At 52.8% G+C, this 25,433-nt stretch overlaps 1 protein-coding gene across 1 annotated transcript in view; it reads left to right on the plus strand.

Annotated features, from left to right (window-relative positions):
* Positions 1-25,433, plus strand: part of COL13A1 (collagen type XIII alpha 1 chain) — a gene marked incomplete at both ends in the record, with an annotated part of 158,418 nt that overhangs the window by 11,834 nt on the left and 121,151 nt on the right. Inside the window, one exon of the mRNA XM_080694674.1 lies at positions 3,738-3,821. Within this exon, the coding sequence (XP_080550800.1) occupies positions 3,738-3,821 (84 nt within the window). The remainder of the gene's footprint in view (positions 1-3,737; positions 3,822-25,433) is intronic.

The following is a 25,433-nucleotide window of genomic DNA, read 5'->3' on the forward strand; positions in this document are numbered from 1 at the left end:
AAGGCAATAAGTGGTATGAATAAGCAAAACAAAATAAAAATCCTAAAGAGGAATGAAACAGAGAGAGAGATGAGGAGCATGGTGGGGTCACAGAAAGCAAGGAATGTGGCTTCATTAGAAGCACATCAGGTGGACGGCTAGGGAAAGAGGATCCCAGACTGAGACCACACATGCAAAGGCCCGGAGGCAGGAACAAGAGGTCTGCGTGACTGTCCTGGCCATTGGGTTGAGATCGGCTGCAGGGGCAAGACCAGAAACAGGTTTGCTAGAAGGCTATCACAGTGGCTGGGCCAGATGCCGAGGCTGGGAGCAGGTGGTCGCGGCAGCGGTGGTGAGAGGGGGTCTGATCCCGGATGTGTCTGGAAAGTAGAGAACAGGCATTGCTCACGGGTGTGGGTGAGAGAAAGACTCTGAGTTTCTGAGCAGCTGGGAGAACGCAGCTGTCAGCACCTGAGATGGGGAAGCCTGAGGGGGCAGGTCTGGGGAGGGGGCAGGCCAGGGGCTCAGCTGCTCCAGTCAGAGGCTGAGCTGGCTGGGCGGCTGGATGGCCACATGGGAGCTCTGTGGGAAGGTCTGGGTTGGAGGTGCAAAGGAGGCTTCAGCATCACATCTAGACGGCACTGAAGCTGAAAGATGAGGCGCAGTCCCCAAAGGTCTGGAGGATAAAGGGGGAGGCCAGGACTGGGGCCCCTGTGGCTTGCAGCTTCTAGGTGCTATGGGTAAGAGAGAGTACTGGAGATGGAGAGGGAGTAGCCAGGGTGGAGGGAGGGTCCTGGGAGCCTGAGACAGTGTCTCACAGAGGCTAGGCTGGGGAGGATGGGGAGTCCACCAGACAGCAATGCAGAGGTACCTGGCCACTGGGCAGCACTGAGCCCTGTGCAGGAAGAGCAGAGGTGAGAGGACAGAGGCCAGAGGCAGCCAAGGTGAACTCTGTCACCCAGGGGTTCCCCTAGGAGAAGAGCTAACCACCATGGAGACAGGGTGCCCCTTTCCTTCATGAGGGGAAGAATAGCAAGTCTGTATAGTGAGTACACCGGGGGGGGGGGGGAGCAAACCGAACCCTGCTGCTGTAAGCCTGATTTCACGTGAACGCAGCCGTACTCCTTTGGTCTCCAACCATCTAAGGCTGCTTTGGCCTATGACAGAATAGCAGAGTACTTGTGACAGGGGTCAGGGGCTCACACCGCTTAAAACATTCACTGGGGACCTCTGACAGAAAACGCGTTGGGCTCTGGTGGCAAGGAGAGTCCAGAGGAGGAGATTCATGAGGCAGGAGGGCCAGGCGCTTGGTGTGACGCCCCTGGACTGGGGGAGGGGTGGGATCTGGAGGTGCTGGCCTCAGTGGGACACAGATGGTGACTCAGGGGAGAGAAGGGCGCGGGGCACAGACACAGGTGGTCAGGCGCACTAGTGGCAGTGGCCTCGGCGGTGGCCTCTGGGACCCACCAGGCATGCTTCTGTTGGCATCTTAATCGATGTCGCTCTTGAACGAGTGCTGGCCCTCCTGGTTACTGGTGCCACATTGCTGCGCACTGGCCGGTTCTGTCATTTAGCAGATTTGTGTGACACACCTACTGGGTACCTGACCTGGTTATTGGTGGGGAGATATGTAGAAACAGATTCATGAAATCCCTTACTGAAAAGTGGCACTAATGAGCCAGGCTCAGCTTTAGGCATCCCGGGGTCTGTCACCAGAGTTTGTTCTGAAAGGTCACGTGTCTGCCCAGCGGCCACTCTTGGCCCAGCTGTAGCTCAGCCCCAAGACCCATCTACCTTTTAGCCACATGCCCAGCCTTTCTTTCTAAATGTGGGTCTCCCCTTGGGATACCCCTCTTCCGGTCTGCTCCACCTCCAGCCCCCTCTGCCCTCAGAGGCTCTCTCCCATCCCACCTGTCACCAGGGACATTTGTACACACTTCTACAGCAGAGCAGAGTGGACTTTGTACACACTTCTACAGCAGAACAGAAAGCCTGAGTCTATAGCTTGGATCCACCAGGTCCCGGATGAATGACCTTTAGCACAGAGTGAGGTCATTATTAAACCCACCTTGGAGTCTGATTATAAAAATCAAATGTGATTTTGTGTATGGAAGCACCAGCTCAGTGGCAGGACATAGTGGAGGCTCGGCAGACGTCATTTTTTCTGTGAATTCTTAGGAAGCTCCCCGACCTGCTTTTCCCGCCACTCGATGTTTCCCTGTGACGTCCCCACCCCCCGCCTTTCTTTTCCTCTCTTGTGGCCCAAGCTGAGAGGCAAAATGACACAGTAGTGAGGTGGCGAACGCTGGGGAAATGCTCACAGGGTCACAGGCATCCTAATTGGCCATCGCCGGTCGAGGTGAGACCACGAGACCGAGGATTTAGCCAATCGTTAGCAGGGAAAAAAAAAAGTACACATTTGCATGGGAGGCTGCCTACTTCATACTTTGGGCAACACATTCAATCATGATTTAAAAAGCTACAATGGGAAGGAAGTAAAAGACCCTGAGTGCCAGTTTGGCTCTGGGGCAACCAGCTTTCAGCTGGTACAGGAGCATCAGAGAGCGCGGCGTTGGGCCCAGCTCCGGCCTGGCTTCCCGGTGACCTTGGCCGGCTGCAGCCTGCCCTTTGGGCGGCAGGTTCCTCACCTGCCACATGAGTGCAGCAACAGCTGACATTCGCTGAGAGCTTCCCAGGAGCCAGGCACCGCTCTTTGTCTACTTCACATGGGCCCTTTCAGTCCTCTCGGGAACCCACTGAAGTCAGGACTCTTTTCAGCCCGGGATCCCAGAACCCCGCGTGGACCCGGCAGCCTGGCTCCAGGGGTGTCTCTGCAAACCCCGGGGCTAGTCTGGCCTGCTTCACTGCAAAGGTCAAGTAAGAGTCCTTATGTAAGGCTCAGCATGATGCCCTTGGCAGAGGTCACACACAGGGTGTTGGCACCTGTGGGCATCCTGCCGGGCTTGGCTGTTTCACATGAACTTGTGTACTGGCCACAAGGCATGTGGCAGCTCCTGAGAGTAGGGGTGTTCTGACTCTTTGGAGCTTTCCATATTGGCTCAGTGATTTTGAGCATTAAGGAACAGATTGGCAGAAGGGTGCCGAAAACCTTCCTGGCTTCTTCGTTTGTTTTTGCGGTACTAGGGATTGAACCCAGGGGCATTCTCGGAGCTACAGCTCCAGCCCTATTTTATTTTATTTTTGTTTTGAAACAGGGTCTCACTAAGTTGCAGAAGGCCTCACTAATCTGCTGAGGCTGGCCTTGAACCTGTGATCATCCTATTTCAGCCTCCCAAGCACCAAGATTACATGCTTGTGCCACCATACCCGGCCCTTCCCAGCCTATTACTACCCTACCTGTCTGCCCTGGTTTTGTGAACGACACCAGAAAAGCAGAAGTTGCTGTCTTTGCCCAAGAATCCATGAGAAGGCCCATCCCAAAGGACACAATTAGCAGAGAGCCGAGAAAAGCATGCCATTGTGCATGTGGTTTATAGGGCCCTGCCGTTGGGCTTAATTTCTTTAAGAATGCTCTGAAGACAGCAAACACTGAGATTACCAAGATGGGCCTCCTCTGCTTCTTATTACCCAGACGCCCCGTGGCCAGTGGAGGACCATTAACCGCCAGCCTTTGATCCTGCAGCAGTCCCCTGCCAGCTCCCCATGTGCCCCTCCCCTCCCCACCAGCCCACAGAAGCTCTCCAGGGCTTGGTGTTTACGAGCTCCCAGTGACTCCTCCTGTCTGTCTCCTTGTACAGAAATGGAAGCTCCACTCTCGGAGGCGCCGGGAGGCCCCGAAGATGTCGCCAGGATGTAACTGCCCACCAGGTAAGGGGCCCTGTGTTGAGTGAGGTCACACTTCCCTAGGACACACCCTGCACACCAGAAGGTGCTCATGCTACATTCACATCCTTCTCAGACCATCACTTCCTATTTTAAAATCAAATGACAATATCTGTGGTAGTTACTTTCCACTCACGGATGGGCCAGCCTGTCATCCATCCATCCATCCATCCATCCACCCACTTACGCACACACACATGCATTCATTCATAAACTCTTCTATGGGCCTCACACTCTTTAAGCCAGGTTGGGCTGAAATCAGATATGATGATAGACATGGCCGTGTCTTGGACATCATGATGGGTTATGCAGAGTCCAAGGAGAGATCAGCCTCCTCCTCGCCACATCCACTTCTGCATCTCCAGCTCCTGACGTAGTAGGAACATAGCCTGTATACAGTATTTTCTACTTGAATAAATGAACGATTCCTGGTTTTGAGGCTCTGCTTGCCCTGGCTAGGTGGCTTAGAGGGATGTGGTTCATTGCATGGCATCTAGACCACCTGTACACACACACACACATGCTCACACAAGAGGGAACCAGGTGTGGTTATGGGTTGCCAGGTGATTTGGTACAATATGTGTATTTTGCCATTTACTAGCCCTGCGTGGGCAGACTCGTCACAGAAGGGGTCTGCAGTGCTTGGTGTCCTATGGTCTGCTCCACAACTGGGTCTTTTCATGTGTTTAAAGCTGTGTACAAGCACCTGCTCTGTGTTGGGCACCAGGCTGGCTACTGGATTCAGGTGTATCATCTGCAGTTAATACCATTGATAAGTGATAGCTCGTGAGAGCTTTTCCAGATTGCTGACCATGTTTGTTAGGCCATGAGGACGGCAGATGAGTAAGTTACACACTCTCTTGAGTAACTGGCATGGGCCAGAGGGCAGGAAGTCCCCCCCAAAAAAAGGGCTGGGGAGACAAGATGACACATTAAGTAATCTCAGGGAGTTCTGTCTTGCTTAGCCTGCTCTGCCCTGCGTGGCGTCCTCAACACCCCACGTGCCAAGGCGAGTGGCCTTGGGAGGGCACTCGCTGTACTTATTCTCGGGCAGGTCCTCCACCGGCCACAGGAGCTGGAAGCCCTAGGAACCTTCAAACAAGGTCTCCAAGCCAAGGAAAGAAGCTGACAGATGTTGAACAGATGGAGAATGGAGGGACCACGCTAGCTGGGAGTGAGTGGGCTGGGCTGGGAGTCACGGTTCAGGCAGGCTGTCCCTGGAGACAGAGACCGTGATGGGATGCAGCTGGCCTCAGTCAGAAGAGGGTCGTTGGGTTAATTAAAAGGGTGTCCAGAGCCTTGGGAAGCTCCTCCCTCCCTCTGGGCCCAGGAGATCGGGCCCTGGGGTCTGGGAACGCTTCCTGGAGAGGAGTGCCTGGGTGAGTGAGAGAGGTGGACGCAGGTGGGGTGACAGGCCTGGCCAGAGCCAGCACAGTCAGCAGGGCTTCTGGGGCTGCTCGCCTTTCAAAGAATTGTGTCTCCTGCCCCCATTGCTCTTGGGCAATTCCAACGGACTTTTGCTCAAAGTACAGAATGCTGATTAAGGGCAAGAGATTTGGAGTCATGGAAGATATAGGTTTGGATTCCGTCTCTGATATTTGCCAGCTGTGTGACCTTCAGAGAGTTTTCTTAACCTCTCTGTGCCCCAGTTGTCTTGTCTGAAAACCAGGGATAACAGCTGTTTTTCAAATATGGGGTATCGATTCTGTGAAATAATCCTGGATTCACTGGATTTTTAGCACCAGATCTGTAGTAAGCACTATTATTCCCTCAACTGCCCCCTTGTACTTCAAATGCTATAAATCCTTACCAAATACCATATCCTGGGGGTTGGGGCAATGTGGGCTGTACACTTAAGGCCAGACAGAGGCTGACCCCTGTCCTTTCCCTGCCTGACTGGGGACAGCAGTATCCTGGCTGCTGTCAGGTTTGCGCCTCACCAGCAGCCCTCAGTGTTGTGCTTCTGAATGAATGCTCGGGTGGTCCTGGGGAGGGATGTGGCAGGGAGGCGGGAGGCTGTGGAAGTGCTTCCGCTCCTGAGGCTGCGTGGGACCCACAGACAATGAGAAGTGCAGAGGGTGGTGCAGAAGGGAGACACTGGGGAGAAGAAGGAGCTTGGAGCAGTCCCTCTGTGGGGAAGGGGACACCAGCAGGACTGAGCTGGGCCGGCATGGCAGACACAAGAGCAGGGCTCCTGGGCTGAGTACTCTGGGGTCGAGCATTTCCCAGAGGGCAGTTCGGCCCAACATAAAGATCAAAGTCGAGTAGGTAACTCCAGGAGAATTTACAGAGAAGGTTCCATAAAGAGGCAAAATCAGAAGAGGACTGAGATGCTCCCTAGCTTTCTGGAGAGTCAAGCTGAGGCCCCGAAAGGATGCACAGAAGCATGTGACATCACAGAATCTCAGAGCACAGCGCATGTCCTCGTGTGGGCTAGCCAACCTGCCGCCTCTGGACAACCCGAGGCTTCTCAACGAATGTTCTCGGGAACTTCCTCAACATGAAAACTAACCCAGTCAAAGTAATAGTTTCTGTCACTGTCCCCCAAGTGAACACCTACTGTGTGCCGGGTACAGTACTGAATGCTTCCTGTTGACAATCTTCCTCAAAGCACTACAAAGAGGTAGAGTGGAATTCTAATGTTCTGAAATGCCCCAAAGCCCTCAAATGCATAAGTAAAACACCATACTTCTTGTACCTGTATCATGCATCTCTCTCTTTCTCCCTTTCTCTCTCTCTCTCTCTCTCTCTCTCTCTCTCTCTCTCTCTCTCTCTCCCTCTCATTATTGTCTTAGGGTCAATTTATAAGCTATTAATGGCTCCTGATGCTTTAGAGGGACTCTGGCTATTCTAAAGGGCTGTATGTGTTCAAATGCAGAGTGCTCTCTGGCTCTTAATCTTGTACACCACATATAAGAGATGCTCAGTGAATGTTCAAGAAATTCAAGTAATTATCCCTCATAGTTGGGTTCCTCTTTGTGGTCTCCATCTGCTATCAGATCAGCCTTTTCCCTCAACCAACCCCAAGTCTGGCCTGAAGCTGAAATAACTTTCCATTGAGACCCAGCAAATAAACACATTCTCAGGCCAGGCTCTATGGCTCACGTCTGTAAGCCCAGCTGCTCTGGAGGCTGGGGCAGGAGGGTTGCAAGTTTGAGGCCAGCCTGGGCCACTTACCAAGATCCTGTCTCAAAATAAAAAATAAAAAGGGCTGGGATGGTAGAGTGCCTCTGGGTTCAATCACCAGTACTGCCAAAAATAAAATAAATAAGTAAACAAACAAGTAAGCACACTCTCATTGCCCACAGTGGCCACAGTGATCTACGCCTATGGCTCCAAACCCAGGCCCGTCCCGTTTGACTGTGTTGCCAGCAAGGCCTAGGCCTGAGTCCTGCGGTGGGTGTGTTCTTCCTTGTGGCAGCCCTGGGCCCCTGGGTAGCATCCAGAGGGCTTGGGACACATAATCGTGGGCAGAAAACCTGCCTCCTTCCCTTCCTACTCTGACCTCGCCAGCATCCTCCTGGGATCCTCCCTGTCCCAAAATAGCCCTCGACTGGCTGAGAGCTGGCTGCATCCTGCTTCAGGGCTGCATGCACTGTTCTCCAGGGCAGTGATGGGCTTGCAGGCCTGGGACGGGATGCCAGAGGTCAAGCCTCAGCTAGGAGGGGCCCAGCGGCCAGAAGTTCAGAGGAATAGGTGTGGGCCGTTTGCAGAGCATATGGCCTGGTGAGACAGGAGCAGGGCCTTGGGAACAGATATACATACCGTGGGATTTCCTAGGCCACTTGAGACAAATACAAAGATCAGGGAAATTCGCCCATTCTCTGTCCCTGTTCTTGTTAACAAAAGAGGAGTGGGACAATATAGGTTCCAGCTGGCAAGGAAGCAGCTCCTTCAGGCCCGCCTCGCTGGGGCTGGGTGGGGCTGGCCATTCTGTGTCCAGGCTGGGGCTGGGGCTGTGAGGGGTGGTACGTTGTCATGCATGGAGAGAACCAGGACCATGTGAGCTGCTGGAGCGAATGGCTCACTGCCTGGGCCTTGTCTCTTAGGGGAAGAGGAGGCCAGGTCCACACCTTGACTGGCAGGCTGAAGGGCTTGCAGGTGATGGGTCGGCTCTTGAGTGTTAGCACCATGACCGGCAGTCAATGGATGGAGGGGAGGCTACGGCCATCCTCTGGTTCAGATGTGCTGGTGAGAAGTGATATGCATGCAGGGAGTTCCGAGAAGCTTGGGCTCTAGGAAAACATCACTAAGGAGGTGGCACTGGAGGATGGTCATCAAGAACCAGGAAGCAGGTGGAGCTATTATACAGCTAGGGTATAGACCGAGCTAGCGCCACACCAGAAGTCCTCAGACACAGGGTATAGCGGTATAGGTTTAGAGGTATAGGTTTAGGTTTATAGGTTTCCCTTACTCACCAGGAATGTGGTCCAGAGCTGGGGCTGGCGCTGCTGTCTTCAGCTCTGTCTTCCATTTCTGGGTCCCTGGCAGCAGCTTTGGTTTTCACCATCCCCTGGCCCGCATAAAAGGGGACAGGACTAGGGGAATGTATATTCAGAACTTAAGAAAAGAACTTGAAAAAGAACTTGAAACCAAAGACATGTTCCATTTCTTTTTCTTTCTTTCTTTTTTTTTTTTTTTTAATGTGGTATTGGGGATGGAACTCATGGGCATTCTACTTCCGAGCTATACCCCCAGCCCTATTTTATATTCTTTATTTTGAAACAGGGCCTCACTGAGTTGCAAAGGACCTCACTAAGTAGCTGAGGCTGTCCACGAACTGTGATCCTCTTGTCTCAGCCTCCTGAGTGCTGGGATTACAAGCGTGCGCCACCACACCTGGCTGAGAAGTTCCATTTCTGCTCACATCCCATTGATCAGAACTTAGTTACATGGTTACCCAGGTCTATGGGAGGCCAGAAGATATTTCTTGCTGGTTGGCCATATGCCCAGGTGGAACTTTGTTGCTCTGGAAAGTGGGAGAACTGATTTTCAGGAACATCTAGCTGTGGTCCCAAGAAGGCTTTCCAGGGACTCTTAAGGACAGATGCTTGGAGGAGAGAGAGTGACAGCCGGCAAGGCTTTGGGAATGACCAACAGGTTAAGGAATCTGGAGCACAGAGTAATTAGTGATGGGCATGGATGTGCAGAGGGATGAGGGTGGGAAGAGATGTCAAGATTGCAAAGAGCTAGGCTGAGGAGTTTGTCTCTCTGTGTTCAAAGGCAGGCAAATGATTTTCATGGTGAGGGTAGGTCAGCTTCTGAGGCAGAGAAGGTGGCAATCACTTAGTGATGTCTGCCACGGGTAGACATCACTGTACTCTGGCTGTGTTGTCTTTGCAGGACATAATGTAGCATCAGAGAAGGTTTTGGGAGTAGGGATGTGACACAGTCCAGTTTGTATTTCAAAATAATAAGTAGCAGTGGTGTGGAGCCGCCTGGGAGGGGGGAACCACCCCTCCCAGCAACAAGAGTCTGTGATCCTGTGGACAGGACTTCATGTCCTCATGAGTGCCTATTTATGCTCAGGTTGGAGCAGCCTATGCAGCCTCCTTGGTTATTTTCCGTAGGTGGTGAGAGCTGCTGCTCACACGTCCCCAACCCTTTTCTTTGGCCAGCCTCGCCCTTGTTTTCCTGGCACCAGAGTTTGCTCCCAACAGCTTCATGACATTTACATGGATAGAGCCTGTGGCCAGGGCTTTGGCCCCAAACCAGGTTCCTCTCACCTCCCTTGTGCTGCAGCAGAGCAAAGCCACAGCCACACCCCCTTTCTTTGTGGTCCTGTTCATTTCAGACCCAGCTAACCCAGAAAAGGGAGATTTCAGACTAAAGTGTCCCTTGATGCCATTAACAGAGAAAAGGATCGCAGAGCTGATGGTACTTCAGGGAGAACTCTTAAAATAAAGAAATACTGTTTTCAGGTAGCTTAGAAACCCTGCTTCACATGCAAATAATTGATGGGCTACTTCTGAGTCATCCTGACTATTCCTTGAAGCAGGTCCCCAGGGCCCTGCCTGGTAAGGGACCTGAGTATTTGATTGCTGTTGCTATTGACATTTAAATTTTGCCTTGTTCTGCTGCTGCCCAAAGGATGAGCTTTCGCCTGCTGTGTCAGCCTCCTCCTTCCCTGCCTCTCCCAAGGACTATTCAGTCCTTGTGGTGACCCATCTGACGCCCCTCACAGCAGGCTCAGTACAGCAGCAGCAGCACCTCCTTCACCCTCGCCCCCTGCGGTCCATCAGCTGCTGGGTCCTGTCGATTCCACTACTCTGTTAAAAAACTATCCGTGGCTCCCCTGTGCTCGTACCCCCATCCCCTCACCAGTGAAAGGCCCACTTTCTCTCTCCAGCCTGATCCCTGAACAATCTCCTGGCCCCCTTTTCTTTCAGTAGAGCCGGGCAGCCCACCGCTGGACCCTACGGTGTCCTCGCTGTCCACTTTCATGCTCTTGGTTCTCACTTTGTGCCTCTGAACCCCTCTCAGCCAATGCATGCAGCCTCCAGCCTCCCAGCCTTCAGACTTCTGTCCATCTCCTCTTTAGCCTTTTCTGTTAGTCCTGCTATTTGACGTTATGTTGAGAAAGTGCCTGGTACAATCCAGGCAAAACCCCCTACTGGGCCAGGTAATTTGTCTCCAATTCGAAGTGCAAACAGAGATATATACACCTGCGGAGGTTTCTCCTTGGCTGAGGCCAAGATTCTCAGGCGTTGGAAACGACATTGCCAGGAGACTGCTGGTGGAAGAGCTGGGGAGGGGGGAGTGGTTTCTGGGCAGGCAGAGCCTTCCCATGTGTAAACCACACTGGGCGGCTCCCTGGGGGCGTCCCTTGGACTTCTCATGGGCCACCGGCCTCACAGGCACACGCAGAAGCCCATACCTACCCCCCACACCTGGCCGTCCTTCCCCACATCATCCAGGACTTAAGCTGAGTCCTGGGAGTCTCCTGGATACTGCCTTTTCATTCACGCCCATCGACCATGCACATCACTGACCCTCCTGCCAATCCCCTGACCCCCACAGTCTGCTCAAGCTGCCACCACCCTGACCATCCGTGCTGCAGGGCCCCCTAACTGGCCTCCAGTCTTCTTTTTCCTGAAATCAGAATGGTAATTTAGAAAAAAATTAGACTGACTAATCTCACCTTCAGCCCTTTCCCTTGCCCTTAGGGTAGAGACCGCTCCTCTCCCTTCTGCGCTCCCATCAGGCTCCCAGGTGGCACCTGTGCTGCCGCTGTCTGACCACCTTTGGCATGGCAAGGCTACACAGGGAGAGGGTGCTGGCCAGCCCAGAGCAGCGATGCTGTCCTTTAGAGACCAGGTAGCCATCCATAAGGTCGACCGGCGGCTCCAAACCAGAGTGCTTCCTGGTCCTTTGCAGCCCCTCCTTGGGAGCCCTCCAGAAGGGAGGTCCCCTGTCACCTTGGAGAGGGCCCCTGTACTGATGGAAAACCCCAGCCCTAGCTCCTGCCCCCCTCGTGGGAAGGAGGGTCAGGTGACTGGCGTGGGACGAGTCAATGCAACCCACAGCTGCTGGGAGTCCAGGTGCCGCCAGCTGGGAAAGCACTCCACCATCTGCCCCTGGAAGCGCCTCCCCGCCAGCCCCGGGCTCTGGGTTTTAGAGCCACCTGGGGAATTCTCCAAAGCTAATTTCTTCCCCGTTTCCTCCAGAAAGCACGTCCAGATCCCCAGCCCTCCTGGACCATGCTGATAATGTGTTTCTCCTAGATCAGCTCTGATAACACCCGGGTGGTCGAGGAGACTTGTAGTGAAATAAAAATAAGGAAATAAGGGGTTCCGGAAAAGCTGGAATGCTGAACTGGGAATCAGCCCCAGGCCCTGAGGGACTCTGAGCAGGTTGTTCTTTTCTCTCTGGCCCTTCAGTCCCCCACTCGCACAGAGGTGTGTGCCTTCTAAGAATTATTTGGCAGGATCTGGTAAAGGAAGTTTACTCCACAAAGCAGTTCTCCTCCCAGGCATGTCCAAGAGTGCATGAAAGGGGGAAGAGGCACAGCTCCGTTCCTACCACTGAAGAAGTGAAGGGGAGAGAGGGCTGACTGTTTTCCAGTAGGAGAGTGGACGGGAGGAGGCAGGCCATTCGGCTGCAGTACTTTTATCAAAGACACACCGTCCGCAGTGAAGACAGATCTGCCAGACAAGGGATCGAGCACTTTCACGGATGAATCTCATCCTATGGAGGAAAAAAAGCAAATGATACGAGACATTTTATCATATAATTTATTTATATGATAAAATAAAATAATGATAAGTTAACAACGTCTAAAGCTCCAGGCGTGACGGTGCATGCCTATAAATCCTAGCAGTTTGGGAGAATGAGGCAGGAGAAATCTCCAGTTCAAGGTCAGCCTAGGAAATTCGGCAAGACCTTGTCTCAGAATAAAAATTAAAAAGGGCTGGGGGTGTAGCTCAATGGTAGTGTGACCCCTGGGTTCAATCCCCAGTAGAAGAAGAAAGAAAAGAAAAGGAAAGAAAAAGAGAAAGGCAGACAGAAAGAGAGAAGAAAAGGAAGGAAGGAAGGAGGGAGGGAGGGAAGGAAGGAAGGAAGGAAGGAAGGAAGGAAGGAAGGAAGGAAAAAAATAACACAATACTTGGTTCAGAAAGTACACGCTTAGGTTGTAAACATATAATGAAATGCACAGGAATGATAAACCTCAAATTCAGTGGGAAGAAGGGTCAAGGTGGAAACTGGGTCCCTGGAGGGATCTGACGTACTGGTAATTATTTAGCTGGGTGGCCTGACACATACTGGGCTCCAGCGACTGTTCTTTCCATGATGATGACGGTGATCATGCCATGAGTAGAAAAGGGCTTCTGGTGAGAGGGAGCCAGGAGCCTTTGCCCAGGCTCCAGCCATGTGGGATCCTGGGGGGCACTGCCACCTTTATCACTGAATGTGCTGGGGCTGCCCATGCACCAGCACACTCCCGCCTCCCTTCCTGCTGGTCAGAGGCCAGGCCACTCCAACACTGGAAAATTCAGAATGCCTGTATTTCTAAGGCCCGCTATAGTGCCACTATAAGATACAGAAGGGGCAGGTGCATGCCTGTCCTGAGAGACGGGAGAGCAGCATTTGCTGTGCGGTAAGGACCCCTCTTTAGAATCCCAGCTCTCTGTATATTACCTTCCAACAATGGAAGAGCCTCTTCCATCTTTAAGTTCACCAGCTGTGGAATACTACACAAATGAAAGATTCCAGGGGAAGGTCCAACTCGGTTCTTTAGTAGACGGTAGACTGTTGAATGCTATATTGTACAAACAAAGGGCTGTGAACCGTGGGTCATTACACGTGGGGTGCTGCGGGGCCCCTTTAAGGAGATGTTGGAACTCACTGTCTGGGAGACACTGAAAAGTGACGCTTTTCTCATAAATCACGTTCATGTCCCTTCTCCTGAAGCCTCACTGTGTCCTCAGAGGGGATGGGCTCTGTTCATAGTAGATGCTGGTTGGCATGGGGTGACTCTGGATTCTCACAGGAGTTCCCCTGTCCTTGGAACCCATGGGAGGACCAAGAGGAGGACATGGGACAGTCTGCCTGGGTGGACTCACAGATAGACAGCAGCTCCCACTGCAGGGTCACTTCTCCCTGTCTCTGGGGTTCTTGCTTTAGTGAGGTCACAGAGATCTGAAAAAAGAAAAGGCCATCCCGAACCAGTTCTGGGGAGAGTTGTGCATTCTCCTCCACCCCCTCCAGGATCCCATAGGTCTCTTGCTCGTTAGACCCTGTCCTGGGAGGATGGAAACTTTAGCCCAAGGAGCTACGCGAACCCCACCTCTCGCCTGCTTACCCCAGCTGAGTGGGACTCCCAGGCTGGCTGTGTACTCTCAGGGCTCCCGGCTGCCCATGGGCTACATCAGCAAGTAACCCAGGCCCCTTGGTGTGTACAGAGCTGCTCCAGGCCCTGCTCAGTGCAGCGGGGTACAAGGTGGTCAGATACCAACCTTCCTGTCCTGAGATAGGGACATGCTAAACAGCCAGAGACCTTTGGAAACTGCAAAAACAGATGTGGTTACTCTTTCCTTGTTTATTTTGCAGTACTGGGGACTAAACCCAGGGGCTTATACCTCTGAGATACACCCCCAGCCCGATTTTTTATTCTTTATTTTGAAAGAGAATCTCCCTAAGTTGCAGAGGGCCTCACTACTTTAAGTAGCTGAGGCTGACCATGAACCTGAGGCCCTCCTGTCTCCACCTCCCAAGCACTGGGATTACAAGTGTGTGCCACCACGCCCAACAGTGTGATTACTCTTGAAAAGAGAAATCAGGGAAGGCTTCACGGAAGAAGCACACCCCCAAGGGCAAGTAAGATTTCAGTCTAGAGAGAAAATAGGAAGCAAGGGACTTCGGATAAACGAAGAGAGACAGTAGAATAGCGGAAAAGGACTGGAGGAGGGAGATACAGAGGGAAAAGGATAATCAAGCCTCACTAACGTGCATGAGGAGGAGCGAGGAGTGGGATGTGGAGAGACATACACCGAGTGAGGTGGGCATGTGTGTCTGCACCACTTGGACTCTCACTAGGATGTATCTTTACGATGCACCAGTGAAAGTATGCAAAGAGATCTTAGGAAACGAAAATGTAGATAAGGACATTTTAAGGCAGGGAACAATGGTGCGGTTGTCTGGCTGAATATAGACTAGAGACCTGAAGGACTATGTCTTTTTTCTCTTTTTCTCTCCCTCTTCTCCTGTCTGGGAAATGAGGATTCATCTAGCATGGTTGAAACAAGATCACATGGAGGATGGTGTAAGACTGGAGAGCAAAGTTTGGGATGTGGGGAGACAGCCATGGAGGGGGCTGGACTCTACCCACAGGCCAGGCGCACGCGGTGGGCAGGGGGGTCTGTGGGAAGTCTCTTAGGAGAGGTGACGTGATCCAGCTGTGCACAGCTGCAGTGCAGAGAGCGAATGAGAGGCAGGGACAGTATGGGAAGAGGTCACAATGGTCCTGCCAAGAGAGACACGGAGAAGCCCATGGAAGGGGGCGAGAAGATGGACGAGGGGGCATCGCAGAGGGGAGGTTGGCAAGCGGTGGTCACAGGAAGCTACCTGAGCTGATGACCCACAATGGTCACAGCATATATTTAGTGAAGAGATGACCCTGTGCCTCGTGCTTTATGTACAGTACCATTTATATTCCAATCTGGCCCCTTGTGATGTAGGCTGTATTTATCCCTCCATTTTGAAGATGATGAAACTGAGGCTCAGAGATGTTAAAGGGTCGGCCACGTCCTCAGCTACGAGACTGAGGCCAGGACTTGGTGGCAGCGCCTTTGCCCTTGGAGACAGGGAGCAGAGAGGCGTCAGTGGAGAAGAAGGAGGTGGAGCTCATTTTGGACAAGCTGAAGGTGGGAACTGGGGGGCAGGAAGCCCCCCGTGGAAGCACTAAAGGCTCTCAGGGCTGGTCTTGGGGAGGGGCGAGAGGGCAGCCCTGGTCCTGCGGCCTCCCTGTGGCCATCAGCGGGGAGAGGCCAGGCATGCCACGCTGAGGGCTGGCTGGAGGCATGGAGGCTGCACACTTGCAGCCCACAGAGGCCCAGGGCCCAGAGCCTCTGCCCACCCACCACCCAGGACCCACAGCCTCTCCACAGTCGGCCTAGCCCAAGGGTGCAGTGGAGCTTGTTCCAGATTGCAGAGGGCATGAGCCCCCACCCTGGCCCAGAGCTGGGGGCGCTGGTCTGGCCACCACCAGCACTGCCAAGATGGGACCCTGGAGGAGGCTTCCTCAGTGACACTACAGCATGACAGACGCTTAGTACAACCAGTGTGGAGATCAGTGTGGACGTTCCTCCAAAGACTAGAGTGGAGCCAGCATGCGACCCAGTTACGCCACTCTGCTATCTTTCCAAAAAATTAAATACTATAGCGATGCCTGCACACCCGGGTTTAGCAGCAGAATTTACAAAAGCCAAATTATGGAACCAACCCAGGCGTCCACCAACAGATGAGTGGATGACAAAAATGCGGTACCACACACAGTGGAATTTTACTAAGCCATAAAGAACAGAATCATGTTATCTGCAGGAAAATGGGTGAAACTAGAGAATACTCTGCTAAGTGAGGTCCGCCAGGCTCAGCGAGTCAAGGGTCATCTGTTTTCTCTCATGAATGGAAGCTAGAAAGAAAAAAGGAGACAAAAGGGGTTTCAGTTAAATGAAGAGGGAGACGAGCAGAGCAGTGGGAGGGGCTAGGGGAGGAGGAAAGGGAAGACTGAAGAAGGGAAGAGTTCAAATTATGATAGTCCACACATGAAGGTCACTATCAATCTCACGTATGGGGAGGGGAGAGGAGGAAGTGGGGGTGATGTGTGTATCACTTTGAATCTTACTGTGATATATAATTATAGTGTGCCAATAAAAGTATATATATGTGTGTATACATACATATATATATTTACACACACACACACACACACACACACACACACACACACACACATATATATGTAAAATGATGGGTGCTACTCTGGCAAAAAGGGTCCAGAGAAGAAGGGGCTGGGTCTGAACTTGCACCCGTACATGCGCCCTCAGTTTCTCCCCAGAGGAATCGGGCCCTGGCCTCCCTACTCTTTGTCATCACCCAGCCGGTGTCTCAGCTTTTGGCCACTGCCTGGCAGTTTCCTGCTTGGCCATCAGGGCGGTTTGGATGGTCCTTGCTGGCAGTCAGCCGGACTGCCCCATGCTCCTCCCAGCGCTTTTCTGAGGTTAAGAGGCAGGTCACCCCACTTTCCTGATGAGGACCCTGAAGTTCACAGTACTCTGCAAGGATAGATACAGGGATGAGAAGTGGTGGGTTTGGGACTGGAAATCAGCCCTGAGACATCAGGAGCTAACGGCCCTCTAGTGATTCAAGGGCTACCCTGGGGCACAGTGGGGAGACCCAGGACTGGCAATGACCAAAAGGTTTGTCCAAGGAGAATGGTGTCAGATAAAGCTGGAGGGAGGGCATTGATAACGCAGTCACAACGCCATGCGTTAACTGCTTACTGTGCACTAGGCACAGGGACATCACCGCGTGATCTCAGTTTCTCCCCAAAATTAATTACTTTATGTAGCAGGTGCTATTAGTATCTCCACTTTACATGTGAGGAGACTTAAAGGGGCCACATATGTAGCCAAGGCCACCGGAACTAGTGTGTGTAGGACCAGAATTCAAACCTGAGTGGTCTGACCCCAGAACGGCGGCTCTGTGCCACACCTAGTCTCTGGGGGATAGAGAGGAGCTCCCAGGATAGGTGAAGTGGTGCTCAGGAAATGCTGCTGCTGCTGCTGCTGCTGCTGCTGCTGCTGCTGCTGCTGCTGCTGCTACTGCTGCTGGTGCAGAGACCAAAGCTCCTGTGGCAGTACATGGGTACCCAGCCTGGGCTACAGTCCTGGGCCACCCTCTAGGATCCTAGCACATGTGATGTTGGTTACAAGCAAGACAGGGACCAGGACAAGGAGCTGGGTCCAGAGCCACTCTTGATGGTACCTACAAGGGCCTGGATGTGGGGTCAGAAGGATCCCTGTTGGCTCTGCCCCTTGTGAGAAGCAGGAGGACACCCAGGGGCAGCAGGTAGTGGGCATGGGAGAGGGACAGAGCTGAATGGGAGCAGGATCCTGCCTGCTCATCCTTTCCAGCTCACTTTACTCACTCCTTTTCAGCCTGACGCTTCCTCCCACTCCCTCCAGCCCTCGCCATCTGCCTGTGTATGGCCGGTACGCCAGGCAAGGCATTGTGGGAACATCTCCAGTGGGTGGGGGACTGGCGGTTGAGGAGGGAGATGGGCAAGTCTGGTGTACATAGAGCTACAGACCTTGCCCATTGGCTCTGCCTGGTGCGGATCCTGGGAAGCCCCCTGGAGCCCAGGCAGAGGTCCCCGCAGTGCCTGTCACCACTTTCAACCCCAACCAGGGAGGAAACGTGTTGAGCCATTCTGGCATGGAGCCACAGAAGAACGCCCAGCAGGCGACGTGTGTATAAGTGGATGCCAGCTCCCTACATAGTTATGTGAGCTGTCACAGGGCGGCCTGGCACAGTGTGACGGGCAGCAGGGAGGGCGGGGCAGGGTCCTGATCTCTTGGGCAGTATGGACAATGCAGGCCGACAGTGTGCCACCTCATCTGCCTGCACGTTGACGTGGAGGGGCTCCTGGCCACCTAGGCCCGAGGCTTTAGCAGCCTGAGTCCTTCTCAGTGAAGAATTTCCTTTCCTCTCTGGTGCCCCCGGGGTGTGAGGCCTTCCTCGTGAATGGCGGTGGCGGTGACTGCATCGGCAGCCTCTGAACTGTGTGGGTCTGCATGCTTGAGCATGCCACCCCTGGTGCCGTGGGTCTTTGCTGGTTCTTTTGTTCTGTTTTACTTCAGGGAAGGGGGTGAGAAGGGGATTGATGTGAGAAAACACTGTAAGTCTATCTAGAGTTTGGAAACACCCTACCATGGTATTGTTTGGAAGGCCTGTTCCCTCTCCTCTAAGCATGATGTTCTGGATAACTGGGTTACTTTCTAGTTAATTAGGGTTGTATGTATCCGATGCTCAACAGGCCTTTTTTTTTTTTTTTTTTTTAAGACTCGGGTGGAGCCGGGCGTGGTGGCGTACACTTATAATCCCAGCATTCGGGAGGCTGAGACCAGAGGATCACGGTTCACGGACAGCCTCAGCTACTTAGTGAGGCCCTCTGCAACTCAGTGAGACCCTGTTCCAAAATAATGAATAAAAAATAGGGCAGGGTGGGTAGCTCGGAGGCCGAATGCCCCTGGGTTCCATCCCCAGACCTGCAAAAAAAAAAAAAAAAAAAAAGATTCAGGTGGTTTATTTCCTTATTTATTTATTTATTTATTTATTTATTGCATTACTGGGAGTGGAACCCAGGGGCATTCTACCTCAGGGCTATGCCCTCAGCCCTATTTGCTATTCTTTATTTCAAAACAGAGTCTCACTGAGTTGCAAAGAACCTCACTAAGTAGCTGAGGCTGTCCATGAACCGTGATCCTTCTGTCTCAGCCTCCCGAATGCTGGGATTACAAGCCCGCGCCACCACGCCTGGCTTATTTCCTTTCCTTATCAAACCACTCTTTACTCACCATGAATAAGTTCTTGGCTTTGAAAATTTCTTTCAATTTTAGAAGAATCAGGCTCCCAGCCCTGACCATCATAACACAGGTATCTGCCAACTGCTCCCAACTTGGCTGGGAAAGGAGCAAAGGAGCTCCCCAAGCTACACATCAAGAGAGGGCGGGAGAGGGTCTTTTAAGCTGTGGAGCATTGCTGGCTTCATTCTGGCTCCAAAAGACCCCTCTGACCAGGTATGAAGGAGGGAGCTTCTGCCCCAGCCCAACCCACCCTGCTGGGATGTCAGGGGCACAGGTTCTTCCTCACAGCCACAGAGCTCAGGCTGTGAACAGTGAAGGATATCAAGGGTCTGAGGCAGGGTAGGGGTGAGCTCCTTCTTTTGAAAAAACTTGACATGAAGCTGGGCATGGTGGTGCACACCTATAATTCCAGTACTTGGAAGGTTGAGACTAGAGGATCGCAGGTTCGAGGCCAGTCTCAGCAACTTAGCAAGACCATGTTTCAAAATAAAGCAATAAAAATAAAAAGAGCAGCCGGGCGTGGTGGCGCACGCTTGTAATTCCCACGCTTGGGAGGCGGAGACAGGAGGATTGCGCAGGTTCGAAGCCAGCCGTGCTGGCTTAAGAGACCCTGTTTTCAAATAACAAAATATAAAAAATAAGTGTCTGGGAGTGTAGCCCAGAGGTAGAAGGGTTTCCAGGAACCCCCGTACCACCAAAAAATTAAATTAAAAGATCTGGGGATGTAGTTTGGAAGTAAAATGCTTCTGGGTTCATTCAACCCCCAGTGCCAAAAAAAAAAAAAAAAAGAAAAGAAAAGAAAAATAGAAATCTTACATGAATCCAATGTATAAATCATATATTAATAAGAACAGAGCCCCAAGGTGGAGATTGGGAGGTAAGGACTTGGGTGCCCAGAGTATGTTCAACTGGTGACTCCCCCAACGCATCTCTGGAGACCCCCAGGGTTCTATGAGCACAATGTAAAACCACCCACATCATCTGACCTCTTCATTCTACAGTTGAGAAAATTGAGGCTAAGAGGGAAATGAGCCCATACAGCCAGAGAGGAATGGCAACGTGTCCCTGGCCAGGCTCCTAGATGGGTCCCCAGAGTCCCTCCCAGGGTCACAGGGAGGCAGGAGTTTGATGGTAAATGGGTACAAAACAGTCCAGTGGCCGGGGTCAGCCAGCACAGCACCATGGGCCCCAGCCTCCAGAGGCCAAGAGCCCCCACCAAACTGGACATGTGGTTCCGGGCTCATCCATCCATTAGTGTGTCCTTCCTGACAGGCGATACCTCTGGTAATGCAGGACAAAAGGTACTGACTGCCACATCCCTAGCACCGATTGGCCCCTGAAGCCACCACCCGCCACATGACTATTCCTAGGGGTGAGGTCATACTCAACTTCTCTGCTCTTTGTGGGCATTTTCCCAGGTCCAGTCTGCTCACCTCTGTGGAGCACAGCACATTCCCTGGAGAGGCCGCACTTGGCCTTGACACTCACCCGTCTCTGTCTTCCAGGCCCAGCCACTGTGGGGTAGGCACCGAGGGCGGTAGGATCAGGTTCCTGTAGGAAGATAGACTCCAAGATTCGGCCCCTGAAAGGAGTGGGCAGATGGAGAATGAATCAGATTTTATTATTCAAAGGAGGCTCAGGTTGGGGCCAACTTCCTTTGTTTATTCTAGCAGCCCTCTCCCGGGCCTGGACACTGCTCAGAGCATTTGCCCACCTTAAATCCCCTGTGGTCTGAGGAGTCACTTTTTTGGTCTTTGGAAGTCCTTTTCCATTCCTCTGTGGACTGTTCTTTGGCTGGGCCCTGTGGACTGGTTTTCCCCAGGCAATCTACCCCCAGGACCCTGGGCAGGACAGGGCCCACCGCTGCTCCAAGGCGTCCACGAAGCCCCTGCCTCGTGTTTCAGCGGGCACAAGAGACGGCAGCAGCTGTATCCTGTCTCTTTCCCTGCTCCACTGTGGTGGAGCTGGACAGGCCTGCATAGGTTCTGATAGGAACCCAGGATGTACAAACCCAGAGAAGACAAGGAGCTTTTCTGAGATGACTCAGCTGTTCTTGGAAGTGCCTGGACTAAAACGTGGTAGCACTGTCTGGTGGTTGAGATTCAGGATCCATGGACAAGTGATTAACCTCACTAAGCCTCAGCTTCCTCACCTGCAAAATGGGAATAATGGCCACATCTACCTCATTGCCCCATCACAGGGATAAGGAGATGCACATAGATCACTTTATACAGTGCCTGGTGCAGGGGCGGTGCCCAATAAATAGTGCCGAGCTGCTGTTACCCAGCTCTCCTGAGCCCCAGCCCTCTGCTCCTTGGACCACCACCATCTCTCCTTCCCAAGCCTCTGAAACACCCCCGCCCTGGGGACTGGGCCTCCCAGAGCCATCTGCGTGGACAGGAGTGCCTCTAAGCTGCCTGTTGGCTGCAGAAACACAGCTATCTACACTGAGCTCCTGCTGAATACAGAGCATCAGGTGCTCAGGTGGGCACAGGCCTTGGGAAAGCTGAAGATCTGCCCTGGGAGACGGACGAATGCTTGAGCACACTGCACGGCCCGACTCTCTGGGCCCCACTTCCCGTATCTATAAAACAGGGCTGTGCTGGCCTCGCCAAGTAGCTGCCAGCGGCCGGCGAGTTCATGCTCACAGAGGTCCCTTGAAAGCTCTGAAGTGGACTGCTGTTCGCTGCAGAGGCGCCAGGTGTTATTTTCAGATTTACTTGATGATGGACAAGGCCTGACCTCTGCCTTCTAGAAACTCATCCCCTGATTGGGCCTCTGAGCAGCGTCCACAGGAAATATTTCACCAATTATATCCTGCAGCCCGTACGTGCCAGCTGTGTTGTTTAGAGAGTGTGCTGGTCTTAGAAGTCTTCCTGGGGCAGATGACCCCTTCGCTCACTCACTCAACAAATATTTACAAATGCCTGCCGGGAGCAGGCACGGACGTAAGGGCCAAATTGATGGACAGATCTGTCCCTCTTAGAGCTTCCAGTCTAGAGGAAAAGGCAGACAAAGTAAGCACACAAAGAAATAAACAAAGCGGTGCATAGTGGCACGCGCTTGTAATCCCAGCTTTCAGGAGGCTGAGACAGAAGGATCGCGCAGGTTCAAAGCCAGCCTCAGCTACTTAGTGAGGCCCTCTGCAACTCAGTGAGACCCTGCTTCAAAATAAAGAAAAAAAAATAGGGCTGGGGGGTGTAACTTGGAGGTAGAATGCCCCTGGGTTCCATCCCCAGTGCTGCAAAATAATAATTAAAAAAAGAAAATTTCATTGATTGTTATAAAAATATAAAGCAAGGGGTTCTTTTTATATTTTATTTGGAAACAGGGTCTCACTAAGTTGCTGAGAGCCTCACTAAGTAGCTGAGGCTGGCTTCGAACCTGTGTGATCCTTCTGTCTCAGCCTCCCAAGTGCGGGGATTACAAGCGTGCGCCACCACACCCGGCTCTTTTTAAAGGTTTTTTACAACTTAAAGGGATATTTTAAACAGGGTCTGGTGGGGGGAGTAGTGCTAGGTCTGTTGGTTGGTGGTCTGGGAAGGGCTCCATGAGAAGGTGACCTGTGACCTGGGACACATCAGGCTGTGACTTAGAGGTGACATGGGTGGTCCTTTGTGTCGCAGGCTGTGGGGTGAGAAACACTGGGGAGGCAGCTGGGGTTAGGGTGAGCCCTTGCATGAAGTGGGTGGAGCAGGAGAGTGGCTGCTGCCCAGGTGTTGGTAGGAGCAGGTTTCCTGGAGGGGTGGGACAGGTGGAGGAAGAGCTGAGAGTTGCCAGGGACCCTGAGGGAGCTGGTCAGGTAGGTCCTGTAAGTTTCTGTCCCTGCTGTGCATCCACTTGGTAGAGGGAAGTGTAGGTTCACTCCCAGTTCATCAGCAGAGAGGGCCAGGACGGGGGCGGGTGCCGGCAGTCTGTCTGTGCTCTGTCGGTGGGTCCTGGTGAAACACAGTGTCAGCCGTGTGATGCAGGGACCTGGAGTCAGCTGTCCCGAGGTCCCCTTCCCACCTCGGCAGCTCAGGATATGTTTCCTCATTCACCAAATCCAGAAATACTAGGATTACGGCCCCCCCTTTGAAACTTGAGTAGGTAAGTTTAGGACAAATTAAAGGAAGCCTGCTTCTCGCAGTGACTCGGGACCTCGGGGAACTATAAACCGGAGAAGTGGTCCTTGCTGGGAGTGCCAGGAAATCCCTAAGGGACCTGGGTAAGGGAACTGAGTGAGGGGCCCTCAACGATCCCCCAGGAGGAAACCTGGGACTTGTGTGACCTTTAAGTTGACGTCAGGGAGGAAATCAGTCTCTTGGGGCTTTGCTGGCAGCAGAGGCGGGAGCCATCCCGGCTGAGCCCAGCGCTCCCCTGCCCGGGGCTCCAGTCCCCGGCGCCAGAGCTGCAAGGGGCCCAGACTTCTCCGTTCAGTCTTCTCCTTTTACCCAGATGACACTCCTCTGTCGCCCCTCTGCCTGAAACTCTGAAGTGGCACCAGGCCTTTGCAGTCACAGCCAACCAGTCCCATCTAGCTGCATCTCGCTGGCTTAACCTTGCCTGTCCTAGACTCAGGAGCTGGGCTTTCTCTTGCCAGGCCTTGGCCCCACTCTGTAGTGGTCCCTGATTCTCAGCCCAGCCCCATCTCCCCAAACTCAGGCCACACGTCACCACCAAAAGCTCCCGTAGAGCCCAGCTGGGCTGCAGGCACGCCCTTATCCAGCGGTGGCATTGCGGCCTATTTACACATCTGCCTCCCTCTGGACAGCTCTCTGTCTTCCTCATGCCCAACCAGGAGTAGATCTTCTTCAAATAATCATTTAAGGCATCAGGCCCAGAGTGTGGATGGCCCCGTACAAAATCACAACAGCATCATTCTGGTCATGTGTGCACTCAGCACGCATCACTGGGCACCCTTTCTATGCCAGGCCTTTGCTTGGTGCTGGAGACCCAAGGGCAAGCAGAATGTGACCCACGCCCTTGCAGAGCTTAACGAGAGATGCAGCCTCCGTCGACTGCACCAGCAAATGCAAACTTGCAATGGTGACAAGCACCACTGCAGGACACGGAGGGTTTCATGAGAAACTCAGAAAAAATGCTCAGCCAGAGATCCAGGGAGGCTTCCCCGAGGAAGGGACCTGTAACAGGGGGGTAGGAACTGACCAGGCAAAGAGAGAAGGGGCGCGATCCAGGCAGAGGGAACAGCATGTTCAAAGACCCTGAGGTAGGAGGGAGAGTGGAGGAAATGAGGAATGGAAGGAAGAGCTTGTGTGGCTTGAGCAGGGAACTCGGGGGCAGAGAGTGGTGTCAGATGAGGTTTGGAAGGTCAGCAGGACCTGGAGCACCTGGGGCTTTATGGATTCTGTTAAAGTTATGGTTTTTAGCGCCAGATCAATGGGGAGCCACTGAAGGGTACTTAGCAGGGCTATGGCCTGACCAGACTGTTATTGTGAGAGCTCACACTGGCTTCCGTAGAGAGCAGGGGCCAGACCCCAGGTTCCTGACACCCAGCTCTCATAGGATGCCCATAATCTGTAGCCCCTCCCACCCTGCTCACTGCATTTCCAAGATGTCCCCTCCCCCTAAAGCACTGATCTCCCAGTGCTCATTACTTCACTGACATTATCCCCACCCAGAGGCGTGGGCAGGGCTTGGGTGGTGCCAGCTTTCCTGGGCACTTGGCACAGCTCCATGAGGCCCAAGACCCTTGTCTTTGTGATATGACATAAACTCAAACAAGACATGGTCTTGGTCCTCCAGGAGAGAGCCCCCAAAATAAAATGTAGAACATAAAAAGCACCCAAGGAGCCGGGCGTGGCGGCGCACGCTTGTAATCCCCATGCTTGGGAGGCGGAGACAGGAGGATCGCTCAGGTTCAAAGCCAGAAGCGCTGGCTTAAGAGACCCTGTTTCCAATTTTAAAAACTATAAAAATAGATCTGAGAGTATAGCCCGGAGGTAGAAGGGTTTCCAGGAACCCCAGTACCACAAAAAAAGCACCCAAGAAATGTAAGAGTAGACGGAAAGGAATAGCCAGCCCCAAAGGTCTCCTGGAAGAAGCGTCCTTTGTAGGAGTAGGATTTGAGTTGGAGACGGCAGGAGGGCATCCCAGACAAAGGGGGAAGCATGTACCAACACGTGGGGCCTGAAAAAGCTCTCTGTGCTTTGGAAGTGATGGACAGCTTGGTGTGCCCGGTGCAGAGGGGATGAACCACAAGCCCTGTTCTCAGTATGTGTTGGGGGGTCCAGAGAGCAGAGTGAGGCTGTCACTGTCACTCTGAGCAAGTTGTCCTCCCTGCCTGGTCCCAGATACATCCCCATTTGCACCTAGTGTCCCCAGAAAACCTGGGAAAGGAATCTGCTTCCATCACAGATGTAAAGTAGTCAACCCTGTGCCTCAGTTGTTCTCCATCCAAAAAACAGGGTAATAGTGGAGCCACTTCCTTGGGTCATAAGAATTACATGAGTTAATACAGTTGACACATGTAAAATAGTTTTGCAAGCTCGAAGTGAACGCTGCAGAGGATTAGCAGTAGACTGT

This window comes from Muscardinus avellanarius, assembly GCF_963383645.1.
Source record: "Muscardinus avellanarius genome assembly, chromosome: 4".
Lineage (NCBI taxonomy): Eukaryota > Metazoa > Chordata > Mammalia > Rodentia > Gliridae > Muscardinus > Muscardinus avellanarius.